Here is a 23,070-nt window from a genome sequence, read left to right on the forward strand (position 1 = left end):
GGGGCAGCATTATAGTAGTTATATTATTGTACATAGGGGCAGCATTATAGTAGTTATATTATTGTACATAGGGGCAGTATTATAGTAGTTATATTCTTGTACATAGGGGCAGAATTATAGTAGTTATATTCTTGTACATAGGGGCAGTATTATAGTAGTTATATTCTTGTACATAGGAGCAGTATTATAGTAGTTATATTCTTATACATAGCAGCAGTATTATAGTAGTTATATTCTTGTACATAGGGGCAGTATTATAGTAGCTATATTCTTGTACATAGGGAGCAGTATTTTAGCAGTTATATTCTTGTACATAGTGGGCAGTATTATAGTAGTCATATTCTTGTACATAGGGGCAGTATTATAGTAGTTATATTCTTGTACATAGGGAGCAGTATTATAGTAGCTATATTTTTGCACATAGCAGGCAGTAATATAGTAATTATATACTTGCACACAGTGAGCAGTATTATAATGATATGACTCACACGGTGTTTGAGACCTCTGCACTAGACAGTATCATAATATCACACTTTTAATAGTTTTACAGTATGTGCTGTCACCTTATTCTTGCTGCAAAAGGAGAAGTATAGCTCTATACAACTACAAACGTGGTCAAAATTGTTGGTACCCCTCGTTTAATGACAGAAAAACCCACAATGGTGACAGAAATAACTTGATTCTGACAAAAGTAATAATAAATCGAAAATTTATGAAACTGAACAAATGAAAGTCAGACACTGCTTTTCAACCATGCTTCCACAGAATTTTTTAAAAATTAACTCATGAAATAGGCCTGGAAAGAAATCATTGCACCCTTAACTTAATATTTTGTTGCACAACCTTTTGAGGCAATCACTGCAATCAAACGATTTCTTTAACTGTCAATGAAACTTCTGCACCTCTTGACAGGTATTTTGGCCACTCCTCAAGAACAAAGTGCTCCAGTTGTCTCGAGTTTGAAAGTTGCCTTTTCCAGATGGCATGCATCAGCTGTTTCCAAAGATGCTCAATAGGATTTAGGTCAGGGCTCATAGAAGGCCACTTCAGAATAGTCCAATGTTTTCCTCTTAGCCATTCTTGGGTGTTTTTAGCTGTGTGTTTTGGGTCATTATCCTGTTGCAAGACCCATGATCTGCGACTTGAGACCAAGCTTTCTGACACTGGGCTGCACATTTCTCTCTAGAATCCCTTGATAGTCTTGAGATTTCATTGTACCCTGCACAGATTCTAGACACCCTGTGCCAGATGCGGCAAAGCAGCCCCAGAACATAACAGAGCCTCCTCCATACTTCACAGTAGGGACAGTGTTCTTTTCTTGATAGACTTTATTTTCCGTCTGTGAACGTAGAGCTGATCTGCCTTACCAAAAAGTTCAATTTTTGTCTCATCTGTCCATAGGACATTCTCTCAGAAGCTTTGTGGCTTGTCAAAATGTAGTTTGGCAAATTCCAGTCTGGCTTTTTTATGATTTTTTTTCCACAATGGTGTCTTCCTTGGTCGTCTCCCATGAAGTCCACTTTGGCTCATACGATGACGGATGGTGCGATCTGACACTGATGTTCCTTGATCTAGAAGTTCACGTTTAGTCTGTTTAGAAGTTTTTCTGGTCTCTTTTGTTACCATTCGTATTATCCGTCTCTTTGATTTGTCATCAGTTTTCCTCCTGCGGCCACGTCCAGGGAGGTTGGCTACAGTCCCATGGAGCTTACATTTCTGAATAATAGGTGCAACTGTAGTCACAGGAACATCAAGCTGCTTGGAGATGGTCTTATAACTTTTACCTTTAACATGTTTGTCAATAATTTTCTTTCTAATCTCCTGAGACAACTCTTTCCTTCGCTTCCTCTGATCCATGTTGAGTGTGATACACACCGTGTCACCAAACAGCACAGTGAGTATCTGGAGCCTCTATGCAGGCCACTCACTGATTCCAAGATTGTACACAACTGTGATGCTAATTAGTGGACACACTGTGATTTATCATGTCCCTTTTGTCACATTTTCAGGGATACCATCATTTCTGACAAGGTCTATTTCAGGAGTTTCATTTTTTTTTTTTTTTTTTTTTTTAATTCTGTGGAAGCTTGGTTGAAAAGCAATGTCTGACTTTCATTTGTTCATTTTCATAGATTTTGGATTTATTATTACTTTTGTCAGATTCAAGTTATTTCTGTGACCATTGTGTGTTTTTCTGTCATTAAACGAGGGGTACCAACAATTTTGAGCACGTGTGTAAATTTTGGTCCGAATCGCTGGTGCACATACATGTTCTGCTGTTGGCCTCTCTGGCTGGCTGCTGCATCAGCCCTTCATGCATATCCCTAATGTCTGGTGACATCATAGCCATGCGCATTACTGATTGTTTAATGGAAGCACAGAATTGGAGAAGGTGCCGCTGGGTGCGCACATGTCAAAATAAGCACTTTGGATTGGCCGTAGTCCAGTCACATGACGGAATGGCATATGAATTAAAACAACACAATGGACTTACCGTATTTGCCACCCCTGAAGAAGTGATATAAAAGAAACGCGAAACACACGTCAAGGCACAACAGCTAGCAAACCACTGGCATGATACATGGGTAACATCAGAAATTTGCACTGCCTACACCTCTGAACTTGAATATTTGCTGAATAGTTTTACTATATAATTCATATTTAGGACTGGGATTATTGTTTGTTATATATTTGTTGTTTGCTACCCGTTTTATCTGGATGTGGTCTTAATTGTATTAAGTGTTTAGTGGGATTTCAATTATGTGTAATAAAATGGGTGAACAGTTTTAATTAACATAATGTCTTTTCAGGCAGGTTTCAAACTTCCTTTTTTTCCTTCGTACATGAAATATGGGCCGTATCTTTTCAGGGTGATAGACCCATTTTTGGTCTGTTTCTAATTTTTCTACATTTCTTGTTGAATTCGTTTATGTATGAAAAAGAAATCTATGCTTCTCCTACCCACTGAACAATAAAATACCGATGATATTTGTGTTCTATCCATTTATTTTCATGGGACCATTGAACTGTACTGGTAAGATTTGGTCTGCAATACGAACTTAAGTAGTATGTCTTTGTTTTTTGTTTTTTTTTAAAGGCAATCCTTCCACAAAAAAGGACGTGAAAAGGTTCAGTAATTGTAATAGGCCCATGAACGATCCACAAAAATAATGGATATCTCACGTTTCAGAAGAGCTATTGTGTAAACAGACCTTAGTGTGAGTTGTTTTTTATATATATAGAGTCAGCATTGTAATACTTTTATTTTTGTATATAGGAGAGAGCATTACAGTAGTTATATTCTTGTACATAGGGAGCAGTATTATAGTAGTTATATTCTTGTACATAGGAGCAGTATTATAGTAGTTATATTCTTGTGCATAGGGGCAGTATTATAGTAGTTATATTCTTGTACATGGGGGCAGTATTATAGTTGTTATATTCTTGTACATGGGGGCAGTATTATAGTTGTTATATTCTTGTACATGGGGGCAGTATTATAGTTGTTATATTCTTGTACATGGGGGCAGTATTATAGTTGTTATATTCTTGTACATGGGGGCAGTATTATAGTAGTTATATTCTTGTATATAGGAGCAGTATTATAGTAGTTATATTCTTGTACATAGGGGCAGTATTATAGTAGTTATATTCTTGTACATAGGAGCAGTATTATAGTAGTTATATTCTTGTACATAGGAGCAGTATTATAGTAGTTATATTCTTGTACATAGGAGCAGTATTATAGTAGGTATATTCTTGTACATAGGGCAGTATTATAGTATATTCTTGTACATAGGGGGCAGTATTATAGTAGTTATATTTTTGTACATAGGAGCGGTATTATAGTAGTTATATTCTTGTACATAGGGGGCAGTATTAGAGTAGTTATATTCTTGTACATAGGGGGCAGTATTATAGTAGTTATATTCTGGTACATAGGGGCAGCAGTATTTTAGTATATTCTGGTACATAGGGGAAGTATTATAGTAGTTATCTTGTATCTAGGAGCAGTATTATAGTAGTTATATTCTTGTATCTAGGAGCAGTATTATAGCAGTTATATTCTTGTATCTAGGAGCAGTATTATAGCAGTTATACTCTTGTACATAGCGGGCAGTGTTATATTTAGTACTTCAGCATTCATGATGATATGGGAGAGTGGACTTGCTCATTACAGTCTGATAAATATAGAGAAAATAAATAGGTTTTGCATATGAAAATATAATGTGAAACATTTTACAGGTTTTGCTTCTTATAAAGTCTATAATGACTCCTAATGATCACATTACTATTTCTATCGCCCTATCGATGTCTCAGCTGGTTCATGCCTTTTCGTCGATCGTTAGATACAGTAAGTGTGTGGATGTAATCCTTGCAGACAGATTTAGCTGTTTTACAGGAATCTTTAGCGTCACTCCTATTTAGCAGTGAAGCCCCCTGATATCTGATGATAATTTCAGCACGGCAGAGATGCCTCTATCCCTTCCCCCATCTCGTGTGCAGCTTTTCTCTACACATGATACACATGTTACAGCTGTAACACTAGGTCAATAGCCCCTGGCTCTGAATCTCATCGGGCCTTGGGCAATCTGCTGCCTGTGTTTACTGTATATTCCAGTGAGCAGAGTAGAAAGTGTTCATCTCTGAATGTCTAGTATGAGATTCATAGGGACAGGCCATCCCTATTAGATCCTGATATGTATACATGGTAATGAGGATGTCGCCCTGCGCCCCCCACACCATCTTCTACACGTTCAATGTGATTTGTATTGCAATAGATGACAGTGTTGCCATCGTCCTGGTATTATAAATGTGAAGCATGCCATTGAGGCAGCCATAAGTCAACAATAACCACAATGTAAACCCTGGTTTTATTGTCACAACCTATCAAATCAAATAATGATAGTTTACCATCAACACTTTATGTTTGCAATATATACGTATTTTGTCCATGTAAGCTGCTGTAGATGCACAGTCCTCGAGCTCTGAGTGTGTATTATGGAATCCAATGCACAAAGTTAACTAACTTTAAACCTAACGAAGTGGTGAACGCCCATTATTAGGCTGTGTTCACACGTTGCGTCTTTACTGCTTATTTTCAGTGCAGATTTTTCACAAAACCTGAAGGGATTCCTGATGCCAGCAAAGTGAATGAGAATCCTGTAATCTCATGCACGTTTCTAATTTAATGCTGATTTCATTCTGCAGCATGTCAATTGTTTTGGAGTTTTTGCTGCAGATTTCTCCAATACTAATGAGTGGGGAAAAATCTGTACCAAAAACGCAAGTAACAAACACGCGTTTTTGCTACTACGTTTTTTCCTGGCCAAGAGATCTAGAAATGATGCAGAAATTTCTGTACCAAATACTGTGTGCGCTACACCCTGCTGACAGCTATTCCTCCTACTCATACATATGTATGCTCAACTTGGCCGAGTGTGCATGTATTCCTAATAGGAAACGGCCTCTGCCAGACATTTGCTGGCAGCAAATCTCAGGTATGTTAAATTAAATATGCCCAACCATTTTTACCCCTTTGTCATTATAAGGCATTCAGGACATCCTCATACCAATCAGATAGTCAGCCAATCTCCCCCAAATCAGTGAGAAATACTGTCTCCTTTAAATAAAGTATTCTCCTAAACGTTTTGGCTCACGTTTGGAATGGCACCACAATTTTGGAAGTCTGTAACCATGAAGGTACTTAGGACCCCAAACAGTAAAGTTTTGTTTTGTTTTTTTTTGGTGGACAAAGAACAGTTTCAATAATCTCCGTGGTTCATTGTGGAACAAACTCCCTTCATCAGGAAACACAAAAATGCAATGCTAATCAGAAAAATGGTAAAACAAATTATTTCAAGTGGATGAAAACATTGCACAATTTCAATTGACTTCTAGCACAAGTGTTTGAGACAATTTACAGTAACTTGCAATTTTCTGCAGAAATCAAGAATCTAGAAACCCGGCCAGTTCACATATTACAAGGCATTGGTTTTGTATGAATTAGCACTGGACATTGCTTTTTATCCCTCTCTGCAGGGGGTTTAAAGGGGTTGTCCGGTCTTCCCACAACAATCTACAGTCAATCCACACAACGGCAAACCCCAGAATCCCGACAGTGCGGAGCGCATGATGTCAGTTCACAAGTATTGGCAATAAGAGTGGGCAATCACACGACCGCAAGCTTGCGATTTGCATACTTCCAGTCACATTCCGACTAGACGTGCTCAGCTTCTATCACTACAAGGGAATTGAGAGAAGTCCGGAATGTCCAGTCGGCAAGTGACAAAGTGCATACTTGCGATCACATGACCCAATCACCAGCAATACAGGGGACTCTGCACCGCACGTTATCAGAACCCAGAAGTCCGCAGCCGTGCAAAACGACTGCAGACCCTTGTACCAGAAGACCGGGCAACCCCTCCAAAAAGTCGGGCCCAAGAAATCGGCTGATCACTAGAATGCCAAACGGGTTATTGGAAGTTCACATAATGCATCTCCCAGTCAGCAGCCCCAAAACAAGGGTTGCATAGCTGCTGACTGTCCAGTAAGGCCCGTTTCACACTTCAGATGTCACCGGACCGTTTGTTGGACGGATCCGCTGAAGTTGGAAAGGTTAGGAAATTTAAAGGAACCGCGGCCTGGAAAAAGAGAGAGAGAATTTTATTTTCGCCGCTTCCAGACGGCGTTTAGGGTTAAAATGCATCGCTGAGAAATTCTCCCCGGCAGGCGCAGTCAGAAAAAGCGGTCCGCCAGTGTAAAAAAAAAACGTTTCATTGTTATTTTGCTTCTCTTCTTAGGGTATGTGCACACGTTGCGGATTCCATTGCGGATTTTTCTGCGCAGATTTTGCTAAATACACAGGTAAAATGACCTGCGTTTTACTTGCGGATATAGTGCAGATTTACTGCGGATTTTCTGCAGATTTTGGGCGGATTACACCTGCGGATTCTTATAATGGAGCAGTTGTAAAACGCTGCAGAATCCGCACAAAGAATTGACATGCTGCCGAAATGAACCCATAGCGTTTCTGCTGCAGCTGTTTCCGCAGCATGTGCACAGCGTTTTTGATTTTACATAGGATAGAATGGTACTGTACAACGCAGGAGAATCTGCTGCGGATCCGCAGGGCCAAATCCGCTGCGAATCCGCAGCAGAATCCGCAACGTGTGCACAGACCCTTAGTGCTGCAGGAACTCATCCATTCACAATAGGCAGGAACCATTCACCGCTTTCCCAGTGCTCCTAAAAGTCTACACTTCTCCTCTTCCTCTCTCAGTCTGTATCGCGGGTTGGTTCTGTTCCCCTCGGGCCACTTTTTTCCTTTTGTAATAGGGTTGATATTGTTTGGGAATCTTTCTAGCCGTTCTTTTTCTTTTGCAGTCTGTTCGGTCTCATCGAATCGCCACTGAGGAGTCTTTGGTTTCTTTAGAAGGGTCTTTGTTGAGCTGTTACTTTGGGTCGAACTATTGCTAACTGCTCTTACCCACCCTAATTTTCCTAACACATTGTGGTGGAGATCGCAGTAGGACCCTTGTGACCCCGCTCCAGCCACCCAGCAAGCCTGACATCCTGCCCACTGCGCTATACACACCAAACGGTAAAGTTTTAATGAAGAATATTTGCAAAGCTTTTTTTTTTTTTCTTAATAAACGTTGCCTACCCTGTAAGCCTCAGTTCACACCAGCAGTAGAGACTCTGTTACAGTTTATGTAATTTATTTTAAAGGCTGGCCTGGCTGGTTAGTAAAAAAAATTCAAGATTTGCAACCAAAGAGTGTACAGGTGCATTGAGTGATGGGCTCATGGCAGTGTTGTGTTGTGGACGCGTACGGTGCCTCTATGTGCTTGTAATTTCACAAAACGTATAAAGCTTTCTGTTGCACAATGCGTTCTGAAGATCTTCTCCCCAGAGGCTACTGCTGTAAACAGAGACACCATTCAGGATGCCTGTGGGCCTCTCCTGCTCAAGGCCTAAACCATACCTGGAAAAAACCCAGAAGCCAGCTGGCCAAAAAGCCCAAGGTACATTCACACGTACATATTGTCTACAGTGGTAAATCTGCTTAAAAATCTGAAACAATTCCATCTAATAACTGCAGATTTTGTCATGGATTGTTCTGCAGATCTCACCACTATTCACTGCAGAGAATTGCATGCAGTACCTTGAATTTAAAATCTGCACCGCAGGTCAATTTCCACTGCAGATTTTTTTTCTGCAGAGTTGTGAAAAATGTCTTTCGCTTTGCTGCAGATTTGGGGTGACAAAATCCTTCGCTTTCAGTTGCCTTTTTATGGAAGTCTTAGTAACTACAAATCTTACATTTTTAAATTTTTGATCTATCCAAGACCCCCACCAATCACTCTAAAAAAAAATAAAATAAACGCTGCTTAGCAGGTAGAAGTGCTAAGCTCCAGCATGAGTGCACACAGAGCATAAAGAGCCAGTCCGGTAAACATGATGTAATCCTCCAATGATCTCTTGGGTTTAATGCTGCATTTCTTCTTTTAGAGTTTTCACCAAAAAACGGCACACAATACAGAAGGTTGAGTCGAGAAGGTCGGAGTTGTCACTGATCTTGTTCCCACAGTCACTGGGTCATCAGACCTGGTGCTGCCGCAATCTCATTTTTCATACTTTTTCTAATATATATCTTCCTAAAATTAATATTTAACTCAACAAGGAAGCAAGCAAGAGAGTCCGGGGGAGGAATAATTACCTCCTAGGATCAGGAACGCCTGGAGGATTTTGTGCAAAAGACAAGATTTTAAAGGCTGGAGGATGTCGGTGGTTGCAAAGTTTCATAAAACAGGATGAAGGTTTATAATAAAAGATAGATAATACCTAATTTAGGTGATAGGATTAAAGATTGTCTAATCAGCCCTTTATGTGTGTTGTATTCAGGCATTTATGACATATACACAGGCTGTATCAGATACATGGGGGTCCTGGAGGTGGACGGTGGTGTATGGAGTTACGGAGTCTTCCCAACACACTGGCATGGCTACATCACATCATTTGAGGCCTCCTGTCCACTTCATCTCCTATCTTGCTAAAAGGTAATCCGATGACCCCTTTCTATGCAGGGTGGTCATCTGATTACAGGGCTCGCTCTCCATTTTACAAGACTCCTGAACCAGTCATATAAATATATATATATCTGTTACTTCAGTACCATATCTGCTTTTTTTGGTCAAATAACTTTGATAGTGTCCTGACACTTTCCCTTATGTCCATTAATTGTGAACATTGTGTTTTGGAACAAACTGTCCCCTGAAATAGTAACAGTACAGTGATCCTTCCACACGTGTGACACCGAACCACCCAGTAGGGAGGTTACAGCTCGATCTCTTTAATTACAGGTCAAAGTTATGAACGCGGTACCTGTAATTAGAATCGGATCATGAACTGACATAGGAGACTGGTTTCTGCCTCTCCCTGATGAAAGCACGATTGTCACCTCGTGCAGCGGTGATATGGAAACACATCGAGATGCTTACACAACAGTCATCTCGGCCAATCACCGCTCCACTGAAGTTCCGGCGTCACCCTCTTCCTCCTGGAGAGTTGTTAAAGAGGTGTGAATATCTGCTAGATGATGAGCGATCTGCATCTATCTCCAGAATGGGGGACGAGTGGTGCATCCTGATGGAGAATCAATGGAGAGGTGGCTCTTCCCATTCACCCATATGGGAGGTAGCTGTGAAAGCGTACGTGGCTTGTTTATGTGACTCCCATAGACGTGAACTGAGAAAGCTGCAGACTTGCATCCATTTGGGATGGGGGTCGGGGAACTCTTATAATGATGGTAGGTGTAGCTATCAGAAGTGGAATTTGCATCTATCAGACATTCATGGTATATCCTATCTGAGATCAGGACACTTCTTTAGTATTTAGCCACTTTTATCAATTAGTAAGCATTCAGACAACCAGACAGCAGCCGAACATTACTATACGTGCTATGGCCGCAATTCCTGACCCAATCTCGTGAACTAAACAAAGAGTCTTAAAGGCATATATGATGCCATTAGATCTTGTCAGGAAACCCACGGTCAGGCCAGGAATATTGGCTGTAATGCAGATCGTAACATCCACCTGGTCACGTGAATACAACCATACCGGAAAAGCTGGCTAACCATCAATATGGCCACTGTTATTGCTTTCTAAAAACCAAATATACCTAGACAAACCAAACTTTCTGGGACCAGGGGAAAACGCAAAGACAAATTTCCATTTACACACACTCAACATAGAGCTGCTGGATTAAAGGGTCACACGACTGTACGTTCTCTCATTCGAGAAAATCTCTCTGATTACGCTTATAGCACTCTGAGCAAACGCCGATCAGAGTGTGATGTGATTTTCTCAAATGCGGAGGAGATGGAAAAAGAAAATTCTCCATCTTCTCCATTGTGTCAGTCTGTGAAAATTGAATCGAGCTCTGATGCCCTCCGACATGTGCACAGCCCCATACAAAAACATTCGGTGACTGCGATGCAATGTTTTGTCCTGAAGAGTTGTTAAATTGGTATTTTTATCTTAGACACAGGAAGAATCTCTGATAGAGGAGGGTGACACGTCTGCGATCTGAACCGGTGGGGCAAGTGGTGCATCCTAACTGAGGATCCATGGCCACATATGTGTATAGCTCTTCTTGAGAAAAAAAAGGAAAATATGGCCATGTGCACAAGGCCTTAGGCTTTGGTTTTTTCTGTCCCTAGTGTTTGCTGCCTAAGACATGAGCCAAAACTACGTAAAAAGTGCTATAAAGCCCCAGTATATGTAGCAGCGGTCACCAACCTGTGCTAGTGCATCTGGGAGATCTGCAACCTGCGACTGTCGGGGCCTGCTAGGAGATCTAGTGTGGGAATGGCTGGACAATCACAGGTTGCAAACAAAACGTCTAGAGCTTTCCTTTAGTTGCAAATCTAGAGGTACCGCATGGCCCCGGACATTGCGGTTCTCACAACTCAGTGAAAGCGGGTGTAATGTCTGCAAGTCTTGCCAAACATCTGGCAGCAAAGTTATGTTCCTAATTACCATGCAGAAAGTATGTCGCATACACTGAACTGCGATCTCCTCCAGGGGGTTGCTGTGGATTTTCCCTATTTTTTTTTTTTTTTTTTTTGGGATCCCAAGGAAAAAAAAAAAAAAAACAACCCGGTGTCTAAGTATGACCTTGCTTAATGGAAAGAAACAGTTACAGTTTAACCAGCAAGAATGTTATTGATAGAAGCCAATTACAAGCAGTGGGTAACCTGGCCGGGCCGTCTCTTAATAAGTTTCTGTACAGGCGTGTCAGACATAACCGGAAAACATAGCAAAGTCACCCTCTTGTCTGCACTGCCATAACTGAAACGCTGCTAATTAGAAAACTAATTGGAAGCACAGAGCTAATGAAAAAAGCCTGTGTTCAGTCATACAGCTGTGGTTCACCGAGGGGTGTCAGGCATGGTTGGTGGATAGAAAGTTTTGAGGATTGGCCAAAAAAATCTATTATTACGGGATCCCCAGCAGGGACTATAAAGTTTGCGTGCGAGAGAACAAATCTATTGTTCCCTGTTATCAGCCATTTAAGTAAGACGGCAAAGGTTGACTGGGATGAATCCCTGCTATTCCCTATGACCGCTACTTTACCTCGCAAATCTAAGAACTTACAGAAACATTTACATACATAGGTGTAAATGACTGATTTTTGGTGCAATGGCCTTTCAACTCGGGGTGTCAAAGTCAGACGATAGTTTTGATTCCTGTGCGCCAATTATTACCAAGCCGTCCTCACTTACACAATTTTATTTTCTTTAGCGTTCTGGAAATCAATTATTTAGAATGTGAAGATTTTGCACAAATCTGTAAATATTTGCCTTTCCTCGGATTTAGAATTACAGAAAATGGCCTCAGTAATAGATGGAGGGTTGGTGCTTCAGAAAGAGTATGAAATCTGAGAGCAGCACGTGAGGCCCAGTATGGTGGACATCTGTCCAAGGCGCTGTAGAGCAGGATTAGCAATATTGATCAAATATCACAAACTCATCTCTGTTTTATCAAATATAAAGTGTTTGCAATGCCTAAAGAAATAAGCATCCATGATGAAAAAAAATCTCCAACCTCCCGAAATCTTTGAGTGTGATGTGAAATCCCTTAGGTATAGAGCGAATCCGCGCCATTCTCCAATGTCTGGGAGTTAAAGGAGGAGGACAAAGAGTGACACTAGGAGAACAGTCTGATCTGGGCACAATGGAATATTATCATTAATTTACACATGCAGATGAAGAGATCCGTCCTTACCTCGAGTCCGGGTACTTGGTAAGCGTCGCCAGGCTGCTCGTGTACATGTGTCCCCCTACGTCGATATGCACAGGTGCATTGGATTTGGTGAGCTGTGCTGGGAGAGGTATTCCTTGTGCAGCCAAGGGAGAGACCGGGGAGCGGGTGAGAGACAGACGGGACATGCTGCTTTCCTCCTTGATAGCAAAGGCAAAAAACAAAAAAAAGAAATTGTCCTCAGTACAGTCACTAGTATGATATTGATATGATCACAGATCTAATCAGATCATTCCTGCATCCGTCTGATCATACATCCAGTGTACAAATTACCGCCGCCACCGCAATTAAACCTATTTGCACATATTTTTTTTTTTTAAGTACCAGAGGGTAGGTGGAATATGCTTATTAGCAATAAGACATCGGGAACATTTTTTTTTCCTCCTTCTTCCTTTCCAAGGTGTCAGCCTCAAGGGGCACAAAACAAACTGCAAAATTCTAATTAGAGGTCGTGGGCTTATGTGTTAGATGTGAAATATCCCCTGACAAACGGAGAACCAATTTGTGAATTGAGTTTCAGGTTTTTTTTTTCCTTTTTGCAAGTGCGTCTCAATAACAAGACACCTCTAAATTAGTGACTTCCTTGGTACCCGAGGCATTTATTCGATACGCAGAGGTAGATTTTTCACATCCATTCACCTACTGTAACATCTAACAGCCTTTACCCTACTGTACCCGGGCACAACATGACAACAACGCCAAGCAAAAAAAACAACATTGCAATCTATCTGGTGGGGAGAAAAAGAAAAAAGTTGGAAGAAAGTATTAAGACTGTTTGATGAATCTACCTGCCAGCGCCAATTGGCATAGGTTAATGCTAAGAATACCCAAGACTCCAGTCCTTTGATGTATGCATAAAAATGTAAATTGTTACCAGCTGCCTGATTTAAAGTACAAGACACTAAACTAAAGTTATCCGTGACCTGTATACAGTACGAGGCGGCTAACTCTGAGGGACAGGGTGCCAAAGCCATGTCTACCATTTAGATGTGGCAGAGCTGAACACAATATAACGAGGTAGCAGAGACAAATTTGTCCTATGGAAAAACTTAAGATAACTTGGTGATATGATGATGATGAATGACAAACTCTGCTCTGCTATATCTGAAGGCATAGAGTCATACAGCATCGGTCACCTCTGCATTTCTTTTCTGTCACTCTGACTTATTGTCACCTAATGAGATAATGGTATCAATGAAGAAATGATCAATGCCCAGCACACGCCATCAATAAAGCGGCAGATGGATGTACTGATCGATTCTTTACAATTGGGCTCTCTTTGTACACTCCATTAAATGGTTTTACACCAAACTGGGCTCTGCTACATCTTTATAAACACTCAATGGATCCAAGTTTATTTCTATTAAAAACAAAAATGGGCACAATTCTGATAATTGTTTGATGTGACGGCCCCAGATTAAATCTGAATTGTGAATATTAGTAGAAAAAGGACCACCAGAGTGGACAAGCATGGCTGTATAAAATTGGTGAAAATGGCATATTACTTGAGTTTTATGTTTTTTTTTCCAATTACCCTTATGCATTCATTCATTCAGAAGACAGTAAAGAGCAGCAGTAACATGAAACTATCCAAAGTGACTTGCAGCAGATAGGACAAGTGCATGGACGTCTCCAATTGCCCGGTCTATAGAAGTATGTGCTACATCATAATGAAAGATTCAACATCTAACAATATCGGCCATTGCGAACGGATGACAGATTTGACCAGTCAAAGGAATTATGGGGAGAACGGACAAAGCCTCGGGACTGAAACGCAAGTCTGCTTTTTATTTTTTCCGCCATGGCTGCGAAGAGCAAATTGTAGACGAAGCTTAGAGGAAGAAAAAGTGCCCAAATGTTTCACAGTCCTAGCTCGTTCCTTCACCCCTAGAAGGGGGCATCCCTGAAGTGTCAGGGTGCGCTTTGCATCTACTTAATGAAGACCACTCACTGCATTGTGCTCCAATTTTTAGAAACTGATATAAGACGGTAACACCTCAATAACGATAATGCAACAGGTGTCAGCGATACCCTTTCCACAGGAGAGATGGCGCACATTTAGTGGCTTCTCTAACTACCATTCAGCTATAGCAGAGTTGAATATGCATTTTTATTTTTTACAAGAGACAGCACACTACACATAACCATCTGCTACATCTATAAGGCCACAATGAAGCAATGTGGGAATATTGTGCTACATCTTGGGGGGGGAAAAAAAGTCCACATGAACACTTTCTATGTTGATACGATGAGAGCGTTTCCCAGCCAGCTCTGTAATATGTTACACACAGTAATTGCCACCAGTCTGTAATAAGATCAATATGGACTAGAGTGTGAAATGAAATACAAAGTGCAGACACAATAGCCGCAGCCACAGGGCCGTACATGTCACGTTCTTACCCAGTGGATACACACTCACTATGTAATGTGAGATTAGATACGGTGTTACAAGAACACAGGGAGGAGCAGACCGGCTATATAAGCACTGATGTAGCAGAGCTGGGATTATCACTTGTAACCTGCTCTACTTGTCCATTTATATAACTTTCTGTGCACACTTATGAGCGATATTTTAATACAACATTAATATTTCCGATTATTCCAATAGAGAGTAAGCTCTTGTTGCCACTGAGGCTTATACTGCCCCATTGCGACCTGATCAAAGTGTAACATACGGTTTATAACCAAAGTAATATATAAACTATAGACTCTGCCCCATAGAACATGTTGCTCGTGTGCTCCAGAAAGGTCGTTTATCTGAATAATTCAACAATCTAAATTAGAAATGAATAAAGCCATTTACCACTAATGAGAATGCAGTCATCTGCTACAAAACCTGCAGGCTGCACCCCTATAGGGGTTTACTAGTCACCTCTAGAGAAAGTTGCCACTTAGGAAAACTTTGATGCAATATCAAGTAAAAGTATCACTCAAAAGTACAAATTAAGCAATAATTAAAAGACACATCCACATTGAAACGGTCCCATTACCCACTTTTCCTCTTCCAGAAGACAGTGCAGAATTGGGCATCCCGTGCATCTTGCAGATCCTTTGGGGGAAAGAAATAGGGGACTCTTGGAAGGACCTAGGGTGACAGCGTGCAGGGAGTTGTGGCTTTGAGTGGACTGTCGTAACTGACTCTACTACCAAGAATCTCCCACCTATTCATAATATCATGTCATGGAGCCAAACACAGATGCTTACTTGCCCCCAGGAGTGACGGCGCCCCCTCCTCCCTGTCTCGGAGTGGGGTAAAGACAATTGCGTTAGGAACCGGCAGCTTTAATCGTATAAAAGGGAGGGTGGTCTTAAGCACAAATTGGGTGACGGCTTAACTAGCTGGGGGCAAAACCAATACAACCAGGTCTTGGAATAATGTGTATTTTTTTTTTTTTTTTTTTTTAATCTGGGTCTTGCCTTTCCCTCCCTCCAGTTCTCTGAAAAGCCAGATAATCTTCCCCTGTCTTTGTGGAAGTAGCTGCACAAATGTTGCTTGTAAAAGCTATTTGCCCATGTAAAGTGAAGCCATAGCACGCTCATTTACACACAAAATGACTCTGTGTCCCATTGTGCACACAGTTGTTTCGCTCTCTAGGGGTGATTAAACTTGCTATGTCGCTGCAGCTTGAGAAGATTTTAAGAAATAGTTTCTCCATGAAGTTGCCTCTTTGCTTAAGCTGTTATTTTAACCATAAAAGGTAAACAGAAGGCAAAGGGGTTTTTTTTTGTGTGTGTGTTGGAGGGAAAGAGAGCTCCATTCAAGGCTCGGTGCCTGGGGCAAAAGCCCTACAGCAAGGAATGTTGAAAGAAGCGAGAAATAGAGAGAATATTCCAGGGTGTTGCCTTCATAGCACAAAAGCCTACAGGAACACTCCTCATTTACTACACACATGGATGATACATTTAGATCCCACTTCAAAAGTCTGAGAAGTATGACTGGGTGTATGAAGCTAGTTCCCACCTCGGCACATGTCTGCGGGCCCTACTGCTACAGACTGTGGAAACCATACAGAGGGGATGGCTGGGGGTGAAAGGTTCCCGAAACAGCCCCAGCATTTATGACTAGCCAGAGATTCCAAAAAGACGATACAATTATAAGAATAAAATGCAAAGATAATTACAAGAAAAGATAAACATAGCCACTTCAGAGTCACAGTGGCTGAATATTAATAACAGGATTGCATAATATTTTGTAATAATGAAACAGGGAGCATGACTAGGCTTAACCCCTACATTGCCTTAGGAGACTTCTCACAGCACGAACAATACAACGTTTCAGTGGTCAGGGGTGACGATACCCCCTTAGATTTTCTTTTAAACAGCTGTTAATATAAGTAATTTTTCCAATCTGAATACAATCGTTGCATCTGTAGTGACAATTAGGTTGGTGCGGACCATTGAAAACGTTTCCCATCTATTTGGGAACGGTTGGGTTCTTATTCCCAGCTCTATCCATGGGAGTGAGGCTCGCGGTCATAGGAAGACATATAATAAGTTCATGAGCGGCGGTCCTAAATCAACATCAGTCTGTAACACTGATCTTGAGCTTTACAAACGCTGATCTCTCTGGACCCACAAAACCTTATGGGACTTGCTTCAAAATGTTACGAATTTGCCCAATATGCAACTATAGTGAAGTCTGGTCTATATGTGGCCAGAAGACAAATGGTTCTGACCTTTGGAAATCTGGATATTTGGGCCGATCGGCTGACATTTGCAACAACAGAAAATTTGTAAACAAAAAGATTATTTTGTGAAGAATTTCAAAATATGAATACATTTTGGTCCATTTGTCCGATTAGTGCCAAGTCCTTACATTCATGACCATATTATATTAGAGAGAGGTAAAACTTTTTATCTGTGTATCTATTATCAATCTGTGTAGCCTCTTCAGCCCCTGAGACGAGCAGGGCACCCAGTGACACAAGACTTTGCAGGAAACTTTTGGACCGGAGGAAGTGGATGAAAACTCTCAGCTCCTCTTGACCCCCTTGTGTTTCGCAACAGAAAAACCTGGACCATTCAACGCACTGATCCCTTTTCTTAACATTCCCGTCTTGTCCTATACATCTGCACCCCCAGAACCTCCCTTGCTTCAAATGATCCCCCCAACAAGCCCCTGAATGCAATACAACTGAAAACAATACATAACATACAATGCAAGAGCTGAAAGCTGACAGTACTTACTGCAGGCATCACACACACAGACTGACTGCTATACCCAATGCAGGACCAAACATGCACAAGACATCAGGATACGGGCACACGACCCCCCAGCTATGATTAGGGGGTCTCCCCCCTCCTCCTAATCTGCTGCCATGCCACCTCCATATCACCAGCATGCATGGACCATGTACCCCACATCCATCCTGCAGGGCTCAGAGACCCTGGACATGTAGCCGGGGAGCCAGCAGCAGGAATCGGGGTGCTCCTGTGCCCCTGCGCTTCCAAGTCACTTTTTTCCAGCAAGCCCTTCCTCCTCTCTTACCTTGATCCCGGTCAGCTCTTTTCCTCCTCCTCCTCCTCTTCCCTGTGCGCCTTGTCCTCTCCCCGGAACAGTGCCCCCTTTCTCTCTCTGCTGGGCACCCCCTGGTTTCACAACAAGCCCCCCAAAACCCTTGTGCAGCCTGGAGACTGGCGAGGAAGGAGCCTGAGCTGCAGGAGAATGGAGAGGAGGAGAGAGATTGCGCTGCACACTCCTAGCTCTGGGCTTCCAAACGCCTCCAGGGCAAGGATCAGCTCCAATGGAGTGGCCCAGCTCTGCCCCCCTCTCCTGCCTTGTCGGAGAGGTGCCCCCTCCAGTGCCAGCTGTGGGATCACGGGGTGTGTGCAGAGATCAGCGGGCTCCAGCAGCAGCAGACGAGGGAGAGAAGAAAAAGCTGATTTTAATCATTGTCATTTCGTCTGATGTAATTTCTCCTCGGGCACTTTCAGCGAGGCATAAATTTTCAGTTCCCAAATAAGTAACACAGGGCACGTTTCTCACATCCTTTGACTCTGTGTGTTACACAGCTACACTAGAACTTGCTGCAAAACTTAAGGGGTTTTTTTCTTTGGGGGTGGAGGGGGTTCATGCTCTCTTGCTCTTTTTCTTTACCTTATATATTTTTTGCAAAATAAAATAAGTTTTATATGCCCAGTGAAATTTTACAACACGTCCCCTTTATCCACAGCCTCTCCCTTCCCTTGGTTGAACCTGATGGACAGCTGTCTTTTTTTTTTGGAACCATACAATATAATTACGAATTGGAAACTCCAATTATATCCATTATAGTAATGGTTGGGTCAATCATCTCTTGGAAGAATCGTTAGGTCTGCCATCTCTTTTGAGCTGGCCATCGAAATACCAATAATGAGACTTATGGCGCAGATACCTGGCACTTGTGGTGAGAAGAAAGCCTACGGCGGCTCAGTGGTTAGCACTGTTGCTTTGAAATGCTGGGGTCCTGGGTTTAAATCCCATCAAGGACAACATCTGCAAGGAGTTTGTATGTTCTCATGTTTGCGTGGGTTTCCTCCGGGGTCTCACTTCAAAGACGTACTGATGGGGGATTTATATAGTGAGTCCCAATGGGGACAGTGATGATGATGTCTGTAAAGCGCTGCGGAATATGATGGCGCTACACAAGCAAAGCATAATAAATAGTGACAAACAATGGTCTGTAAGTTAAAATCTGCCCCCCGTGCCTCTTATTCTCGGTGTCTAGGCATAGTAGATTCGGTCATAGCCATCGCCATGCAAATGTTAAATCTCGCTCAAAGCTGTTTTACATAACGAGCCTTATTGAGATTGTAGCGACATATCTGATTGAGGTGAACGATACGGTAACGTGTACGTATTGAAACCTAGTATCCCCAAGCAAAACATTTTTTTCGTTATCCATCAGTTTTTTTTTTTCTCCCCAAAAATCCAATTTTGTGTGTTTTTTTTATCCCTCTGCAGCCAGAACTTTTTTTTTAGACTCCCCCTTAATCTTCCACCTTCCTTAACCACCTCGGGGCTTTAAATATTCTTCCATTTCCTCGTGTGACTTTATGAGCCTAATTTTAAGGGATTATATTTACTTTCCAGATCCCCCCAAATTACCCTTTTCCCTTCCCTCCCTAAGCTATCCCCCCCCTCCCCAAGTTCTGTTTTCTGCCTCTCTTCTGCTAATGGTTGGCATTCGACTTCCTCCAGGCCATTAATACCAAATGACGTCTATGGACAGGCTTTGTGCTATTGCAAAATGCACCCTCTGTACTAGCCCCTGGCTAAACGCGCCATTTCAATTATAGAGCACGGCTAGCTGGAGATGTCTGCTATGAAGATCTCCCATGCAGATACTTCACATCCCCCCACCCTCTCTCCCTGGCATCTTTGACAGGCTTTGTAGCCTCTGTTCTCTTGACAAGAAATCTAAAAAAAAATAAATAAAATAATAAAAATAAGTTTTACTAAATGCCAAAACTTTTGCACAGGGTCAAAGTGTCAGTTTTGGAGGCATCGGCCTTAATCCTCACAGCGCTACGTCATCCTCACTTTACTGCTTTTAAGGAAATTCTGCAGAACCTTTTTCTTAAAGGGGCGCTCCGCACTAATGGCAAAGCTTATAAGATTGACGTAAAATAAATGCATGTGAATCTTTATAAAGGAGTTAATTACAAAGGAAGCTAGGGGACAGGGATTTTTCTGGACTGTCATCCCATCGCCTGAAATGGCTGATAATATAGGCGTCAACTTAAAATTTAAAGGCAGTTTTGTTTTGCATTTTTATATGTATTTATCACCTTTATTTTGGATGGAGGCGAGTACCTGGGGCTTTTTAGTAAGGAGGGGGCATAGGCTCTTACCATTTTGCCAGCCAGCCCCCGCTTTCAGGGATTTCTTTTTGAGGAGTGGTTGCATTCTACGCCAGTTACATCACTAATCTCTCCCTTGCACATCTGGGGATGTACAGTTTTCACTTTTTAAGCTGGTAGCAATAGTAACATCATAACACTAGGGAAGATCTCGTTCCCAAATTTCTAGATCGTCAGCACCAACTAGTGTCGAAACTCTGCAACTGCATCCGCTGTGGGTTCACCCCTCTCAGAAAGGTCAAGTGCTTTTGTTTTAAGGTTAGCAGGAGACAAGGTCCCAGTTGTCACTTTTATTTGCAATGATTGGGTGCCAGGATCTGTATAATAAATTAAATATTCCATATGCCTTTTGTTCTGCCGTATCACAAAGCTATAAAAGAAACTTCATACGGCTCTTCCTATCCCCTTGGCAGGAATAAACAACTTTTTCTTCCCGGGGCTTTTTTTCTTTTTGTTTTTTTGGAGTACGAACTCCAGCAGAAAAGGGAAATTTTCTCATTAAAGTTACATCCCCGCAGTTAGTTCAATTACTTGATATATGCAGAAGATGTTGTAAATTTAAAGATTTAAATAGCTTACAAAGATGCCAGGGGCTCCATCAGTTAATTTCCTTAATTTATGGATTTTTTAACGCGGCTTTTGAAAATGAAAAGGAAAATGAGAAGTAGGTCATCTTAATGACTAGCATCCCGCACGCCGTCACGTTGTTTTCAGGAGCATGTATGATAGAGGACAGGTAAATCAGGTACAGACCGTACAGGTGATTCTCCCCGGAGACCGGGAGGCGTTCGTTCACAGAATGACTGTATATTTTAGTGGATTGCTGTATACAGTGGGATCGTGTGCCGGAAGAGTTGATTGTAACACCTGCACACTGACATTGTAGCTGAAATCATTGCATATTCTCTTTGAGCGCCAGAGGGTGTGAAGAACATTCAAAGTATTGCGTGACTGCGACTTGTAGAGCTCCGACACTGGCAACTTCTTATTCATGGGTAACTGTTGCATAAAATTACGTATTCTGCAAAAGTTTCAGTGGAGGTAACAATAGCTCTGCGATTTTATTAAAGTTCTCCCCCTTAAAACTCTCATGTGAAGTTTGCTGCATAGGAAGAAACAGATTCTGTGTTATGTCCAGGGAATGAGACAGGGGGAGCATGACTTGGATTCTCTCCTTGGTGGACTAACAATCTCCGTCGTCGTCGTGCTCCACAGCCCCAAGTTCTGATATAGTCATCACTTTTGCTTGCAGTGTTCCTTTTAAAAGAATTGTATCATCCCAAAAATTGTGTTGTAAGGCAGCGGTAGCACCGTACACAGTGAAGAGACAGTGAGCCACAAAATTCAAACAAAAGTCTTTTAAATGTGTTGTCTTCACACATAAAAGTCCAAATTCACACAATTGCATATAACTTCAGTGCATATTATCAGTGTTCAGTTACACCAGTTCATAGCACTCCATATTACACAGCATCCTTTAGATTGCAGTCACTACACATGCTAGTCCTGCTCTGACTAATTCCCATGGGTGTCCTGCACTGGTGTATCACAGTCTCTATTCACAGCCGTACACAGTCCAGGACATCCTCCAGATCGCAGCCGGGCACCATATCCACCTGTTTTGCAATCATTACACGCCAGTCCTCTTTCAGGCACAGGACATCCACCTCCGGTTCACCTCCTGGCTCAGGACTGTTCACATCCGAGACCAATTACCGTGGACGACTTGCATCACTCTGTATGCTGTCAGTACCAGGCCTATTGGCTCCACTCTGTCCTGTCCTCTGCACAGCAACAAGCACCAACTCACTCTGGCCCTGACACACCTGAGTCTCACTCAGAACTCCTCAGATCTCACTAACCCTTTCCTACAGGGCTTTTATCAAAGAAACCACATGGAAAACCTGGATCCGGAATAGAACAGACTGCAACACTATCATACTGCAATCTATTTCAAACACAACATCCAGAGCAGGTTTTCCTACCTCTGTCTTGGACACTAACATGTCCAAGACTAACACTTTTATTATAAGTCTGCATTGCAGTCACAACTACGCCCGTGACAGCCATGCACACCTATGGCCTTCATACACCTCCATGCACATCCTGGGGAGAACACACAGCGACCCCTACCTGTGACCTCGGTCACTGCTTCCCCATTGTAATCCCAGCTACACCTGTGACTGCAGTGCATCCTCATAGCCTCAATACGCCTCTGTGCGTATCCTGGGGAGAACACACAGTGCCCCATAGCTGTAACAGGGGTCACTGCCTCACAGAGGTTAGGAGAAAGTAACTTATAGTATTCATCTTCAAAGACAAAAAAAATCGTAATTCTATATTTCTTAAAAGTAAAATCCAATATAATAAAAAATAATCCAAATGTAAAGAAAAATTGCCTCAAATTTGTCCGCAGGTATTTAATCTGAGGACAGCATGAGGTAGAGGCTGAGACACTAATTTCAGTGATGTGTCACTTTTTAGGCTGAATGCTGTTGTTTCAGGACAATGAATGTTTTATTAGCAGGAGCTTATCACTGCAGGACTAGAGCTCCAGTACATCCTGGTCCAACTTCACCTCCATCATTGATTAGGAGTTAAGGGTACAGTTACACATAACGATGTCCCAGCGATCCCACCAGCAATCCGACGTGGATGGGATCGCTGGGATATTGTTAGCTGATCGCTGGTGAGCTGTCACAAAGACAGCCCCTCCAGCGATCAGGACCAGCGAGCACGCTGGTTACCAACGTAAACTTCGGGTTTCTAAGGGCTGCGGGGCCCTTAGAAATCCGATGTTTACCCTAGATACCAGCGTGCACTGCAGGCAGGGCGGGAGGTGGACGCAGAGCGGCACAGACAGACCGGAGTAGCTCTGCTATCTGCTACTCTGGTCTGACA

At 42.1% G+C, this 23,070-nt stretch overlaps 1 protein-coding gene across 9 annotated transcripts in view; it reads right to left on the minus strand.

The window, feature by feature from the left end:
• Window positions 1–21,978, minus strand: part of KCTD15 (potassium channel tetramerization domain containing 15) — a 47,308-nt gene extending 25,330 nt beyond the window's left edge. Inside the window, exons 1-2 of one of the 9 annotated variants that reach the window (XM_073585244.1) lie at window positions 21,786–21,978; window positions 12,292–12,467 (exon numbers count right to left, since the gene is read on the minus strand). In XM_073585244.1, the coding sequence (XP_073441345.1) occupies window positions 12,292–12,467; window positions 21,786–21,800 (191 nt within the window). In that variant the 5' untranslated portion in view covers window positions 21,801–21,978. The other 8 variants (XM_073585286.1, XM_073585262.1, XM_073585270.1 and 5 more) reach the window with 8 other exon arrangements.
• Between the last annotated feature and the right edge of the window lie 1,092 nt (window positions 21,979–23,070).

The sequence above is a fragment of the Dendrobates tinctorius genome, unplaced genomic scaffold, assembly GCF_039654945.1.
Source record: "Dendrobates tinctorius isolate UK_male_01 unplaced genomic scaffold, ASM3965494v1 ptg000009l, whole genome shotgun sequence".
Taxonomy (NCBI): Eukaryota; Metazoa; Chordata; class Amphibia; order Anura; family Dendrobatidae; genus Dendrobates; species Dendrobates tinctorius.